Raw genomic sequence first — 16,072 nt, 5'->3', positions numbered from 1 at the left:
CTATATTTACATCAAATGCTGAGAAATCTAAATAGAGTAAGACTACTTTGACAATACAGACAAGTATAGTGATGTTCTGTAGACTAACAATGAATATAACTTTGAAATATGCTACCCTAGAATAATAAAAGCAGGCAGGAAATTTGTTGTAAGTGTATGTGATTGCAATTGAATAGATAAACTAAAGGTGAAAAAATGGGATAACGTGAGCCAAAGTAAAGAGCAAAGACTTTGAAAATACATGAAATGGATTAGATCCAGAAGATAATGGGGTCCACATAATAAAACTGATGTTTTTCCACTTTACAAGAGAAAAACAGCATTTGAATACAAGATTTTAGATACTGAAGATATGTCCCTAAATACATGATTTATAACAAGCCCTCAACAGATATTACTTAATGACTGATTTGAAAGGTCTATAGTTGCTACATTAAACAAAGCCATTATCACTGAAATAGTATTATAGGTTGAGGCATCCCTAATCCAAAAATTTTAAATGCTTAAAAATTGAAACTATTTGAGTGTTCTATCAGTGCTCTAAATCCAGGATTTAAAGCACTGTTGTTGGATTAGGGATGCTCAGTTGGAAGTCTGTGAAAATATCCCCTTTAGCCCCTGCAAAATATGAAATCTATAACACTTCTTGTCTCAAGCATTTTGGATAAGAGCTCCTCAACTGTACTTACTCAAGACGATGATATCAAAGAAAAACAGAACTGATTTTTTAAAAAAACTTTTTTTATCAGTCGTGGAGCTTGAACTCAGGGCCTGGGCACTGTCCCTGAGCTCTTTCTCTCAAGGCTAGTGCTGGGAGCCACAGCACCACTTACGGAAGTGGTAAATAATTGGAGATAAGTGGCAGTTAATTGGAGATAAGAATCTCACAGACTTCCCTGACCAGGCTGGCTTTGAACTGTGATCTTCAGATCTCAGTCTCCTGAGTAGCTAGGATTACAGGTATGAGCTACCAGCTCAGAACTGTATTAGCTCAAAACTGGCTTAGAACTGATTATTGAGGGGGGAAAAACATACTTTATCAGTATTCACTTGCTCTAAACAAGCAGCTCGCTGAGCTGAATCCAGGTGCTGCCTGAATCTGTAAGTGAAGTTACTGGAACAAAGTCGTGCTCGTTTACATACTGTCTTTTTTCTAGTTACTTCAGAAGATCTGGGTAGTTACGACAGAAACCCAAGTCTTAAATACTTTCCGGTCCTTTACTGAAAAATTTTGCTGACCCCTAATGTGATTTTAAATGCCAAAACAAACAGGGAAATAGACACTTATTTTCTATAACAAACATACCTTTTATAATCAGAAACTAGATTTTTAAAAACAAGATGCATGGGAGAATAAACTGAGAAAATTATAAAATATCCAGAATTAAATGTTGCATCAACCTAAGTTATAATTTTTAAACTTTACCTTATTAAATACTCATATTTTAAATATCAGAATAGTTTTTCTAACTATCTAATCCTTCATTTGGCTAAATAAAATGGCTTATGATTTTTTTTAATTGAAAAAAAGTAAGGATTCCACGCAACTTGCCTACTACAGTTAATAAAACAGAAAACACTTTTTCTTTTTCCTAACAGCAAAGTGGTTAGTAAGGCCTCAAAATCCTCAGGGGTGTCTATGGAGGAATTAGTGGGATTAGGGGTAAAAATGCTCTGAGCGCCTCACTTTCATGTAATGAAAGCTGTTCTTTCATAGTTTTACACATTTTGTTTCTGCAGACGTATTTGAAAAGCACAGTGAGAAAATGCCTAAAATGAGTAAAAAAAATAAACCAAGAGCATCACACTGCTGTGAAACTTTATAATTTATGGCTTTAATGAGCTGATTTAACTTTTATTATTTAACTTTCATTAATCCTTCATATCTGTGACATGATATTTGGGTCACAACATAAAATTAAACATAAAGTACTTGCCTTGCACAGAAGTGTTCAACAAATTATAATGCATTACTTCTTCCTTTACTAAGTTGAACAATATGACATTACTACTGGCATTTGATCAATTTTCATCTCTTAAAATGGCATTTACAAAGCTTAAATTAAGACAGCAATGTTGCAGAAAAGAATTATCATAGAATAGGAAGACTTGCTTGCAAGGTTGTCTCTGTCTTCTTTTCTTTTGCCAGTTTTTTTGGAATTTGGCTACTAAACAGTTCCTTACACTAAGAAATTTTCCCCAAAGGTAATGGTTACAACTATCTGAATGAACAATATGATTTATGTTGAATGAAAGAGGTAAATGGTACTCACATGCTAGCCTCAATAAAGGCCTTGAGCACCAAATCTCTAAAGAGCACTCTAGGTAGACAGTATTTCATGTTTTTCACAATTCTTTAATAAAGAAAACAGGTGGCTTGTACACAACTCCATGAGAAACCCTGTACCTCTTCTCTTGTGCTGACTTGGTTTTGTATTTTTTGCTGAAGTAAATCTAAGCCATAACTCTAAGGACAACTATAGACTGAGTTCCACACAAATCAAATGTGGGGGTGGTCTTGGAGACAAATTGCACTTCAACCTTGCAAAATAACTATTTTTGTAGCAATTTACACATAGCCCAAGTTGATATGAGAATGTATTATAGAAAATCAGAGGGCAAAGTCAATTTTGAACATTTTTACACATTATCATCATCTGATACCTTCAAGGCTTAAATCCTGAAAGTCTATTTCCTCCTACAGTAAATGTCCCAAACTGCCAATGTGATGACTTCTTTTGAATAGACACAAGCTTTCAAGAATGTAATCTTGTAACATACAGCAGAAGCTTAAAAAGTAACTTGTACTTGTTGGACCTAGTAATTCCAGATCATATGTATTCTGAGTAACATTCAAAATCTTCAAAACATTATGCCAAAATAGCTTCCACTGCAATTTATGGCTAAAATAATTTACATATTTAACAATGGATGATCAAAACTTATTATGATGTATCTTGAGATTCGAATACCAAGAAACCAGAGTTTGAAAAACCTTTTCAAATTTTACAACATATTAGAGGAAAAATTACATGATAGAATACAGTATGATTTCATCTAATGTGCATATGACAAACCATCTCCAGATTATGGATGTTTATTACCTTCAGTTAATATATTTTGGGGAATGTGTATAATGACTATGTTCTACTGATATTTTACGAAGGCTGACAGTGTATAAATGACTCAACTCACATATACTTTTTGGGGGTAGGTCGGGTAGGTCATGGGGTTCAAACTTAGGGCCTTGGGCTCTGTCCCAGAACTTTTGTGCTCAAGGCTAGTGTTTTCCCGCTTGAGCCACAGCTCTACTTCTGGACCTTTGGTGGTTCACTGGAGATGAGGGTATCAAAGACTTTCCTGCCCAGGCTGACTTCAAACAGTGATCCTCATACCTCAGTCTCCTGAGTAGCTAGAATAACAGGTATGAGCCACCCGAGCCCAGCCCACATATACTTTTGGAAGATATATCAAACACTGACATGAAGTAGGTAAAGAAATATGTACATATATCTTCTATATCATGGGGAAAAATCACACTCTAAAGGACTTCTTGGGGTTGAAGAGCTCAGTGGAAGAGCACTTGCCTGCTAAGTGCAAAGCCCTGAGCTCAGTCCTCAGCTCTGGAAAAAAAAACAAAAAAAAAAAAAAGTAAATTCTTAACTCTAAAGTCCATCTGACCAGGAAAAGATAACATTCTTTGTACTGGAGTTACCACCCATAAAAGACATCTGTTCTATAACACATTCACATACCAATTTATATCTATCTATCTATCTATTATATACAGTTATTTCTATAACACACTCATTGAGCATCTTTTTAGCTAGTAAATCTAGAAGTTTCTTTTCACTAACAGGTTCAATAAATACAGTCCATATAATATGCCTACTGTTATTCTCTACCACATTGAGTTTACTGTGTATTCTACTTTTCTTGAAGACAATCTCTATATTTAATATTATATAGCAGAAAAAATGAGCAAGTAGTTTATATCCCGTAACTCTGCTGTGTAGTAAAGGAAATACTTCATTAGCATCAGGAATCACTGGCTTTGTGCTGGGGATTAAACCCAGGGCCTGAGCTACACACTCAAACCACTGTCAGTTTAACAATGCAACCAGTCCAATGTTACTCCCAGAGTTTATACAGAATTTCTATATTTCTGTATAAATATATGATTACTGAAATATGGAGAAATATAATTCTAGGCACTAGGAATACACAAAGCCAGAATGGAGCCCTGGCTCAAGTAGTAGAGTGCTAGCCTTGAGCAAAAATGCTCAAGGACACTGCCCAGGCCCTAGGTTCAAGACCCAAGACAAGCACCAAAAACAAAACAAAAATACCACTGTATTACTGAGACCTTTATACAGTATTGTAATGAAAAAAATTCTCTAAGTGTGAAACAAATGAAAACTCAGCTCAATTTCAAGAGCAGTTCTAAATAACGTTGATAGTACTTTAAGATGGGCTTTTTGAATAGTACAACAAAACCACACTTCAATGATGTACTTCCAAATTAAAATAAGCAAATCAATACTAACTGTAAGAGTTAATATTGATTAAGAGTTATTCTTGATGATTGGTTAAGTGTGAAGAAATCACAACCAAAAAAATTAAGTACTAGTGGAAAATAAAATTTAATAAAGTATTTCATTATTCACAAAATATTTTAATACTTTCAAGTGTCCAAATTCTAACTAAAAATACCCAAACACCCAAAAATTAATAAATTCTGCCAGCAGATGGCTCTAGTGACATTGAAAGAATATCACATACTATAGCAAAGTATACAAGGTAAAAAGAATCTCAGATATTTGCAGTAAGGAAAGCAAGCATATAAATATATTTAAAACTACTTTTTGCAAATGAAGATATCATGTCTAATATAAATAAGTGGCTTAAGAGCTTACTGGTATATTAGTGATAGAATAAAACAAAGAAATTATTTATTTTTATTTAATATTTTATTTAGTACTCTTAGTCAACAGCTATTTAGCAGTCACTGTGTTGCCAGGCATAAAAAATTTGGTGGCAAGCTGGGCGCTGGTGGCTCACGCCTGTAATCCTAGCTACTCAGGAGGCTGAGAGCTGAGGATCGCGGTTCAAAGCCAGCCCGGGCAGGAAAGACCGTGAGACTCCTATCTCCAATAAACCAGCAGAAAACCGGAAGTGGCGCTGTAGCTCAAGTGGTAGAGCGCTCGCCTTGAGCTGAAGAGCTGAGGGACAGCGCCCAGGCCCAGAGTTCAAGCCCCACGACCGACAAAAAAAAAAAAAAAAAAAAAAATTGGTGGCAATAAGTATTAAAAGAAATACATTATTAGTAATCATGTTTTCAGTTTTAGAAAGGGAAAATTCAAGCTTACAAATGATGTGTATTATGCCGCTATTTAGCTACTCTGGTCTACAGTTCTGACTTCCAACTATTACAGATTCCTTAAGAATAGGAATACTTCTTCCTAATGCTAGCCTATAGGAAATCATTTTCCAAGTCTATGTTTATAATAATGACACAAATGAGATGTACAAGATGCTATGTCAAAAAATGAACTTTACAACTTTGGCAGGGGGAGAGGGGGAGGGCAGGGATGGTAGGGGAGAAAAACAAGGGAGGAGGCAACAAGATAAAAAATGTACTCATTACCTTGCTCATGTAATTTTAACCCCTCTGTATGGTATTTTCACAATAAAAAAAAACATTAAAAAATAGTAATGATGCTTTTGAACTGATAGTGTTGGCTACAAAAAAATTATAAACAAGAAGCCTACTTTTTATATTACTTTACATTTATGGACAATGTGGATAATCATAGAAAAACATATAAAAACTTCTTGCCAGGTACAGGTAACTCATGTAATCCTAGCTATTCAGGAAGTGCTAGATAGCCTTGAGCAAAAAAGCTGAGGGTTGTTGGGGGCTGGTGGCTCACATCTGTAATCCTAGCTACTCAGGAGGCTGAGATCTAAGGATCACAGTTTGAAGCCAGCCCAGGAAGAAAACCTTGTGAGATTCTTATCTCCAACTAACCAACAGAAAACCAGAAGTGGTGCTGTGGCTCAAAGTGGTACAGCACTAGCCTTGTATGAAAGAGCTCAGGGACAGCTCCCAGGCCCTGAGTTCAAGCCCCAGGACCTTAAAAAATAAAAATAAAAATAAAAAGCTCAGAGACATCACCCAGTCCTTGAGTTCAAACCCTAGCAACAGCAAACACACACACAAAAAAAATTCTTATCAGTTTACTATATTTACACCTACCTAAATTTTTGCTTTAAATATCACTTTGCTATATTTTAGTGCATTAAAAATCATATCATGAACAAGAAAACAAGTCAGTTTTTATGTTAACCTGCACACTGTGATTATAATTTTGAAACCTAGGGATAATCACTGTAGGAAGATGCTAACTGCCAAGGTTCAATAGTGACTAATGGATATTTTTTTTATGGTATCTTAAGAGACACTTAACTACAAGTAGTTTGTTTCATGGTATTTACTAAAATTTAAGCAGTGGTATTTGTTAATGTTATAAATAGTAAAAGATAGTGTTTTTGTTAAAAAAGATTAAGCTCGTGAAACAAAATTTTATTCTTGTTAAAAAGCATGTTGTGGGGACTGGGAAGTTGGCTCAGTGGTAGAGTGCTTGCTTTGCATGCATGAGGCCCTGGGTTCGATTCCTCAGCAACACATAAGCAGAAAAAAAGGTGGAAGTGGTTCTATGGCTCAAGTGGTAGGGCGCTAGCCTTGAGCTGAAGTGCTGAGGGACTAGCACCAGAGTTCAGGGCCCATGACTGACAAAAAAACCCAAAAACAAATACAAATACACACACACACACACACACACACACACACGCGCGCGCGCGCACGTTGTCAATCCCCACTAATTTACAAGTGTTGTAGAAAATACAATTTTTGGCAAGATAATAGAAAATAAGAAGTAACACGCTCTCCAGGCACCAGTGGCTCACATCTGTAATTCTAACTACTCAGGAGGCTGAGATCTGAGGATCACGGTTTGAAACCAGCCTAGGCAGAAAAGTCTTTGAGACTCTTATCTCCAATAAACTACTTAGAAAAGGCTGGAAGTGGCATTGTAGCTCAAGTGGTAGAGTCTAGACTTCAGCACAAAGAGGCTCAGAGACAATCCTAGGCCCTAAGTTCAAGTCCCAGGATTGGCAAAAAAAATAAAAAAGAGAGAACATACAAAATATCTATCCTGAAGGAAAGGCAAAATGAGGTTAGAATTTTCAAAACTTAGTGAATAGAGGAAAACAAATATTCACAAAGAAAAACAGACTTGATGTAAATAATGACTTTTATTTTAGAGATAAAATAATACAAAAATAAATATTCCTGGGAATGGAAACTCAGACATTAACAAATCTTTTATTATAGATCCTAAACTTTCAACTAGATGAACATTAATTATCTATTCAACTCTATTAAGTATCTTTCTTTCTTTCTTTTTTTTTTTGGGGTCTCGTCGTGGGGCCTGAACTCTGGGACTGAGCACTGTCCCTCAGCTCTTCCGCTCAAGGCTAGCGCTCTACCACTTGAGCCACAGCGCCACTTCCGGCTTTTTTCTTTTTTTTACTTATGTGGTGCTGAGGAATTGAACCCAGGGTCTCATGCATGCAAGACAAGCAGTCTACCACTGAGCCACCTTCCCAGCCCCTCTATTAAGTATCTTTCAAACTTTAAACTATTCACATTTTTAGCAGTACAATCTTCTCTAAAAAGTAAACATAAAGCCTGGCGCCGGTGGCTCACACCTGTAATCCTACCTACTCAGGAGGCTGACATCTGAGGATCACAGTTCAAAGCCAGCCCAGGCAGGAAAGTCCATGAGACTCTTATCTCCAATAAACCACTAGAAAACCAAAGTGGTGCTGTGGCTCAAGCAGTAGAGTATTTGCCTTGAGCTGAAGAGCGCAGGGACAAGCCCAGAGTTCAAGCCCCACAACCGAACAAAAAAAAAAAAAAAAAAGTAAACATATAACTAATAAAATTATACACCTACCACGTGGCTACAATGAAATTTAATTCTTTTTAAAAAGTTGTGAAATAATTATAGATTCATAAGAACTAAACAAAAACATATACAGGAAAGTCCCATGCACCGGTCCCGTCTCTTGCTTTCTGTTTTTTGTGTTTGTTGTTCTGAGATAGGTTCCGACATAGCCCGGGTGGACTTTGAACTCCTGGTTCAAGCAATGTTCCAATCTCAGCTCCTGAGCACTGATTCAGGACTACAGGCATGTATCCCCATACCCAGATACATCTTATACAACTTTAGAATTTTCCCATTACGTATTAGAAATGAAAACAGCATTCTATTTTTAAAAAATTATTAGGAAAATAAAGCCAAAAGCTTATGTTTTTTTAGCAAAGGGGGGAAATGTGACTTAAGCATCTTCTTAAATTTCCTGGTTTTAGATAGAAAAGAACTTAAAAGTTTGAGAATTTTACCACCAAAATTCTAATGGTTCCCTAAAAACAAAAACTGCTGTCATCTATACTTCATGTTCTGAGTGGGGAAAACTATGCCTGAGGGACATATACCTTTTATGAAAGAGAAAAAAATCACTTCCTGAAACATTAGTATTTATTAAAAGATAGTCATTCTCCAATTATGTACAAGTTGAATCTTTTCCCATAATAAAATAGCCTTGCATGTAAGAAGAAATGTAAGAATCCAAATAAGCCAGAGTTTATACTATCAATACTCTACAAAAATGAATCTAGTGAAGAAAATAGGTAGATACTACTAGCTGGGCACAGTGGCTCACACTTGTATTCTTGTCATCTGGAAGAATGAGAGAAATGGATCTTGAATCTAGCTTGGGTTAACAAAGTCAATGACAGGTGAGCATGGGCCACAGAATGAGACTTTGCCTCAAAATACCAAAAGAAAACAGATTGGTACCTACTGTCTTCTTTTAGTAAACTGTTCATTCCTTTTTAACTATCTAATTAATGCAATGCTTTTTGTGAGTCATCTTATAATTTACAAAACAGACATATAAGCAAGGCAAAGATGTATTTCACATTATTTAACAGCTTAAAAAATATAGTCAATAAAGATACAGTTAAATATACTACTTAAGCTGTTCGTGGTGATGAACACCTGTAATCATAGCACTTAAGAAGCTAAGGGAAGAGGATATAGAGTTTGAGACCAGCCTAGGCTTCCAGCAAGACCTTGCCATAAATGTCTATATATGTATTATACATAATACATACAGGCTGTTTAGTACACTACAAGAATACTGAAGAGTATGTCAATGTCTTTTCCAACAGCAGTACCAGGAATTATGAAAACACTCTGGGCCACTACAAATGCCAGCAAAAGGAGGATTAATTACAGCATTTTCTTGTTCTCCATGTAAGTTTCTACAGTTCTAAAATAAACATGTTTTTTCTTTCTTTTAAAATCCCATCAAGTTTAGCTTAAATATAGATGAGAAAAGTCCCATTATGTAAGATACAATTATATACTAAAGCAAAGAACATGTATCTTTTCATCCTTCAGCTTCAATATTCTTCAATTTACAATTTCAAAAAACAATCTTTACAGCAATAACTTAAAGTGGATGGTCATTCAAAAAACAAAAGATTAATAAAGTCGGTCCAAAAAAGTGCATAGTCAAAACATGGGCAAACAGGTAAAAATCTTTCATTGAGTTCACAGAAATGGCTATTACAGTTACTTTGTAGAACTATTCAAAGATAATTTAAAAAACAAATAAATATTAGCTAAGATTAAAATTTTAAATTGCTTCCCAAAATAAACAGGACAGATTATACACTAAACATAACGATCTGCTAGCCACAGTGTCAAACCTATATTTTCAGAATTTAGGAGGCTGAGCCAGGATTAGCTTGAGTTCAAGGCCAGTTTGAACTAAGTGGTAAGTTCCAGACCACCTTGAAACACTCTCTCAAAGAAACACCAAACAAAAGAATTGTGTTATTCTTGATGCTAACAAATAGGAAGTAGAAAAGACAAAAAGAAAATTCATTAGAGGAATCTTTGTCCTTAACTTGTGGTATTTTAGCCAAGAGATAAGAAAAAACATAAATGTAAATTATGCACTGCTTATTTGTGTTAAAATAACTACAGGAGATAATTGCCTTTCTTTTTGTAAAACATCTTTAACTTAAATACTTACTCTGAGCCTGCAGCCATTTCCAAGTATGACGTTTCTGCTGTATCAACCCCCAATGGGATCACTATGCTCATGACGTTCGCCTCTGGTAAATTCGATTACTATGGAGTCCTATGCATTGGTATCCAAAACACTGGAGCATGCCAGCCACAGTGCTCATTGCAAACATCTAAGTGCATCCACAAACCCTGTTTTCAAAAAAGGAAGGGGGATGGGGGGTAGACAGTTAAGAATCATCTTAACTAGCAAGAGTCAACAATCATATAGCAGGAAGTAAAATTAGAGAAGAAAGCATTCTTCATTAAGATCACAATATAAAGGAACTTCTATCTATTTTTCTGGAATTAAGTTGCATGATTACGATCGGAAGAAGTTTATGAGGGTATAGTTCAGTGGCAGAGCAAGTTCTTAGTATACATGAAACCCTGGGTCAAATCATAGAACAAGAAAGGAAAAAAAGAAAAAAAGTTTATGAATCATAACCTACATTAGGGAATGAATCAGGATGCCATGAGGATTATGAACGCATATTGTTTTGTTATATAACCAACAAATATTCATTTAAAAATACTATATCTTGTATTATTAGTATTCACAAATAGATTTTTTCAGTTCAGTGAGTTATCTAACAATAAGCACCACAATAAGCCTTTTACATGAACAGTCCATTTAATCTTCACAATTCCAAGACAGATATCTATTTTACCATGAAAGAATATAAAATGAAAAAACACTAACTTAAATCAAGGTTGTTTAGCTTAAAAAAATGACACTAGGATCAGAACCAATTCTAGACTGTTTTATTTACACATATAAATATACATATACACATATCTAAAAAACTTTTATTTATAATGAAATCAATTGTTTCACAGGGCAGGTCACTTTTCATGATATGTAAATATCTGTCTATGAAGGTGATTCTTTATTTCTCCAGTTGGTATTGATTATCTTGTTAATTCTCCATGAAACAAATGTTTTTTAAAAGCCAACATTAAAAAAAAAAGAAATATCAAGTTTGGTGCTTTTTAAACAAACTTCAATCTTCAACATCAATTTTCCTACCTAAATCCACTCCATAAAATGTGCTATGTGGCAAAGGAGGCATGGCTCAGTTGGTAGAGTGCCAGCCAATGAGTGAAAGCATTAGGTACTGAGTTCAAGTGCCAGTCTTAAACCAAGAAAAAAAAAGGTTATTCGTGTTGTTTATAAAGTATCAAAAGTGAGATAATACAATTTAGGAACAAAATATACATAGACACTTTTATAAACTAGAAAACTACACATTCAATATTATCTCTGTCCCTGTATTGTTGTACCTAAAAAAAAGAATAGCAGTTTTTCTTCAAACAGTAGTTCTTATTTTCTACCTTTAGTTTTGACAATTAAGTTTGAGAATATCCATTCAAGTTAATTCTCATTTTATAGTTCACAGTCTGTGAGTTCATATCTCACAAGAGGGGGAAATAAAGTGTCAAAGTGGCTTCAGCCAGGCACCAGTGGCTCACACCTATAAATCCTAATTTCTCAAGAGGCTGAGATATGAGGACTGTGGTTCAAAACAGGCTCTTGCAGGAAAGACTCCAGGAGACTTTTATCTCCAATTAACTACCAAAGAAGCCAGAAATGGAGTTGTGGCAGAGTGCTGGCCTTGAGCAAAAAAATGCAGACAAGTGTCCAGGCTCTGAGTTAAGCTTCAAGACTGCAGATAGATAGATAGATAGATAGATAGATAGATAGATAGATAGATAGATAGATAGATAGATAGATAGACAGACAGACAGAGAGATGGCTAGATGACTAGATAGATAACAAAGAGCGAAAGAGCAAAATAGCAAGGGAGCAAGAAAGAGCAAGAGAGAAAAGAAACTAGAACAAACCAACTGAAATCATAATAAGGCAATTATAACTAAAAATTTTAAACATTAAACTGGGCACTGGTGGCTCACACCTACAATCCCTAGCTCCTTAGAAGGCTGATATCTGAAGTGCAGAGCCAGACTGGTAAGGAAAGTCTATTACACTCTTATCAATTAACTTCCAGAAAACCAGAAGTGGAGCTGTGGCTCAAGGTGATAGAATGCTAGCCTTGAGCAAAAAGTTCAAGGATAGTGGATAGTGCCCAGGCCCTGAGTTCAAGCCCTATAGCCGGCAAAAGAAAAGAAAAATTAAAACATCAACCTTTACATCTGCCAATGACTAAATGTAAGGTTAGAAAGTTATCAGGTTTCATGTTTATAAAATGGGAATGTATCCTCAGAGGATTTCTACAAAGAAAGTAAAGAATAACAAATGTCAAGCATTTACAAGAATGCATTTATTTAGTAATCAACACCTAAAAAAGATTGTAGGTACCTCATAAAAAAAAAAAAAAAAAAAAACCCTGAAAACCAAAATACAACAAAATATTCAGTTTTCAGATATTTTTTTAGATTGGGAATGTTTAACTTGTAGTCTATGCAAATATTTCACAATCTACAAAAACAAATTTGGTGTATCTCCAGTCCAGATAAGAGACACCAGGTATGTATGTAGTTAGGGATTAAATTATTCCTATTTCATCACAAAACAAGAGGTGTATAGAAAAGATGTTTTCAACTTTAAAAATCTTTTCAGTTATTTCATAAGCATGGTTTTCTATATGCCATGTTTTATACCAGTCTTACAAATTAAAGTGCTCCTGCAAGATAATGAAAGCAGAATGAATAAAAGGAAATGCTACCTTGCCCATTTCAGAGTACTCTGTGAATGCCATATTTATTAACCAACACAAAACTATAAAATTACAAAATTCTGTAGGACAGAATACAAACAATGTGTAAAACTAAGTTTGTGTACTTATAGGTTCATTTATTCTGTACTTCTTTAAAATACTTCAAGACCTGGACCTAATAATAACAGATAATAAATGCAGTTATATGTCTGTGTGATTTTTAAAAAATTTACATATACACATATATATGTATATACATCTAAATATATATACATACACATATGTATATGTGTACGTGTAAATGTATATATCAGCTGGGTCCTGATGACGCATGCCTATAATCTTAACTACTCAAAAGGCTAAGATCCAGAGGACCTGGTTTTAAAGACAACCTGGGCAGAAAAGTCCTTAATACTCTGTCTCCAAAACAGACAGAAAAAAAGCTAGAGGTATAGATCAAGTGGCAAAGCACAAGTCAAACTAGTGCCCTGAGTTCAAACAATTATACCAGCAAAAAATAAAATTAAAAAAAAAATCCTCCCTGTTCATAGCATCTACTTGGCTTTCTCTCTCTCTCTCTCTCTCTCCTTCTTTTTTTCCTTCCTTCCTTCCTTCTCTCCTTCCTTCCCTCTTTCCTTCTTTCCTTCTGTGCCTTTCCCTTTTCCACTCTGCCTAACTAGAACATAACAGTCATGGTGAATGAATTAAACAGCCAAACTGGACCAAACAACAGCTTTGAACTCACTTACCAAATGAACTGCCATTATATATATCAAGTGCTTAAAAAAAAACAACTGTATGATACTTCTAAATCTCTCTAAAAACACAAACTGTTTACAGGATAAAGATACATCAACTTCTGAAACATCTGAAACAGATCTACAGCATAGTAGATCTCAGTAATTTATTCACATAATGTTAAATATGATAAGGTCATATTTATTGGGACCATAAAGTGGTAAATATTTCACCGTTAACATTAGTATAAGTAATTGTAGCTGGGCACTAGTGGCTCAAAAAATCTGGGACAGAAGCTGGGCACTGGTGGGTCATACCTATAATCCTAGCTACTCAGGAGGCTGAGATCTGAGGATCACAGTTTAAAGCCAGCCTGGGCAGGAAAGTCTGTGAGATTCTTATCTCCAATAAACTGCCAGAAAACCCGAAGTGGCACTGTGGCTCAAGTGATAGAGTACTGCCTTAATAAGCTGAAGAGCTCAGGGACAGAGCCCAGGCCCAGAGTTCAAGCCCCTTGACCAATAAAAAAAAAAAAAAGTCTGGGGCAGAAAAGTCCACTAGACTATCTCCAAAATAACCAGCAAGAAAAAGTAGGGCTGGAGGAAGACTCAAGTGGTAGAGTGTTAGGCAAGCAAGTAAAGCAAGACCCTGAGTTCAAACCCTCTACACTGAGGAAAGTCATACTGTTTAAAAATCTGATTTATACTTAATGAAATCATAAGCTCTTTAGAGGAATATGATTATCTCTAAAAATGAGTAAGGCAATACTGTAAGGGGAAGAAAAGTGATTTTACATCATAGACATAAATTAAGGGAAAAATATTCAACACAATCCAAACAACTACCACAAACTTTCACATATGCAAGGCAGAAAAATGGTCATCCAACTGGCAAGTAAGATAAACACAAAATATATTGAGAATAAGTGGCAGCCATTAAAGAAATAAAATAAAAGGAAATACCATGAGATGTCTGGGAAATCTGAGGTCCAAGAAAGAATAAATGTCTTCACAAAACCTGCTATCCAGAATAGACCTAGAAACCAAGTGAACATAGGAGTGTTGAGCTATTTTTAAATGGCATAAAATTGTAGGTACTTCTGACTAACATGGTACCTAAAACCAAAGGAACTCAGAGACAACAAATTCTTAAAAAGGTTATTTTTATACAAATGAATGCAAATACAATCAAAGTTAAAGTTAAATATCATATATCAAACTGAAAAGAAACTGGAATAGAACATTAAAGTCAGATTTAGTAAAGCAAAGGCAACAATACCACAATAAAAAACAAGACAAAAGTCAACACCACCAAAAAAGCAATTAAAGTAGATAATAGTCTATTTAGACAAACTGGAAGGCAGAGGCTGAGGCTGCTTTTATGACCACATTAGAAAGCACACAGGGGGGGATATCGTTGAAAAGATGAACATGACCACAAAATACAGAAAGAAAAATGTTTTCCAAAGTCAAAAATTAAAATGTCCCACCTAACAGACTCGTTGAGCTAAGGATTACTCATCTGTTCCTTGTAAGCACCTTTCACAGTGCTCAATAAATATTAAAATTTTAATGTTTATATTTTGGGTATGTGTCATTAAGAGATCAGGCATATCAATCTAGCCAAATTACTAATGAATCTGAAATAAAACAGAAAAGAAATTGAAAAGGAACACATACCTGAAATTTCTTTTTAAATTTGAAATTAAATTTGTAAGGATTATTTTATTATAGCAAGTTGACTAAATAAAAATACTGGTAAATCAAGATCTAGTTCAAGCTAATACTCTGACTAGGGACCATTAGGCAAGTCATTTGACCACTTTCAGTTTCAACTACAAATGGAGATTGGTTAGGGTGATGATCTCATAGTTATTTATTTTCAATAATGGAGATTGAACTCTGGGCCTCCAGCATGCTAGGCTAGCACTTCCATTTGAGCCATGCCCTTAGCCCTTTTGTTTTTAAACTAGGGAATAACTTTGCCCAGAATGGTCTCCAACTCCAAGTATATATCCCTTCAACTTGGATTACTGACAAGTACCACCATGCCCAGTTTAAATCTTACAAATTATTTTTGCTAACTACAATAATACCATATCAGATTCTAAAAAGTTATCAAACATACTAGAGAATGAGATTTTTTTCAGCTAGGTTAATATTAGTATTAGACAGTGCTCCCCACAATGTTATCTGATTGATACCTAAAGCTTCCAACTAGTAGTTGTATTAATAGCAAATACTGAGTACTTACAATGTTTAGTCATTGCAAGCCTATGATATGGGTATATATATTATACGTATTTTATAGATGTGGTAGAGGTTAAACTTATCTAAAGTTCAAAACTAGCAAATAGTCAGATCAGTATGTAAATCCCAGTGTTATGATTTCAGAGCTTACACATTAGCTTGCCTGAAATTCAAATTTGTCAGATGACTGGTTAAAAAATAG

The 16,072-nt window shown here is 34.9% G+C and overlaps 1 protein-coding gene across 2 annotated transcripts in view; it reads right to left on the bottom strand.

Annotated features, from left to right (window-relative positions):
* Kmt2e (lysine methyltransferase 2E (inactive)) overlaps positions 1-16,072 on the bottom strand; it is an 81,027-nt gene that overhangs the window by 48,875 nt on the left and 16,080 nt on the right. Inside the window, exons 2-3 of one of the 2 annotated variants that reach the window (XM_042684498.1) lie at positions 14,584-14,656; positions 10,174-10,358 (exon numbers count right to left, since the gene is read on the bottom strand). In XM_042684498.1, coding sequence (XP_042540432.1) covers positions 10,174-10,244 — 71 coding nt within the window. In that variant the 5' untranslated portion in view covers positions 10,245-10,358; positions 14,584-14,656. The remainder of the gene's footprint in view (positions 1-10,173; positions 10,359-14,583; positions 14,657-16,072) is intronic. The other variant, XM_042684499.1, reaches the window with a different exon arrangement.

This window comes from Dipodomys spectabilis, unplaced genomic scaffold (assembly GCF_019054845.1).
Source record: "Dipodomys spectabilis isolate Male_0828 unplaced genomic scaffold, ASM1905484v1 ptg000089l, whole genome shotgun sequence".
Taxonomy (NCBI): domain Eukaryota; kingdom Metazoa; phylum Chordata; class Mammalia; order Rodentia; family Heteromyidae; genus Dipodomys; species Dipodomys spectabilis.
This window is presented reverse-complemented; position numbering and strand designations above follow the sequence as displayed.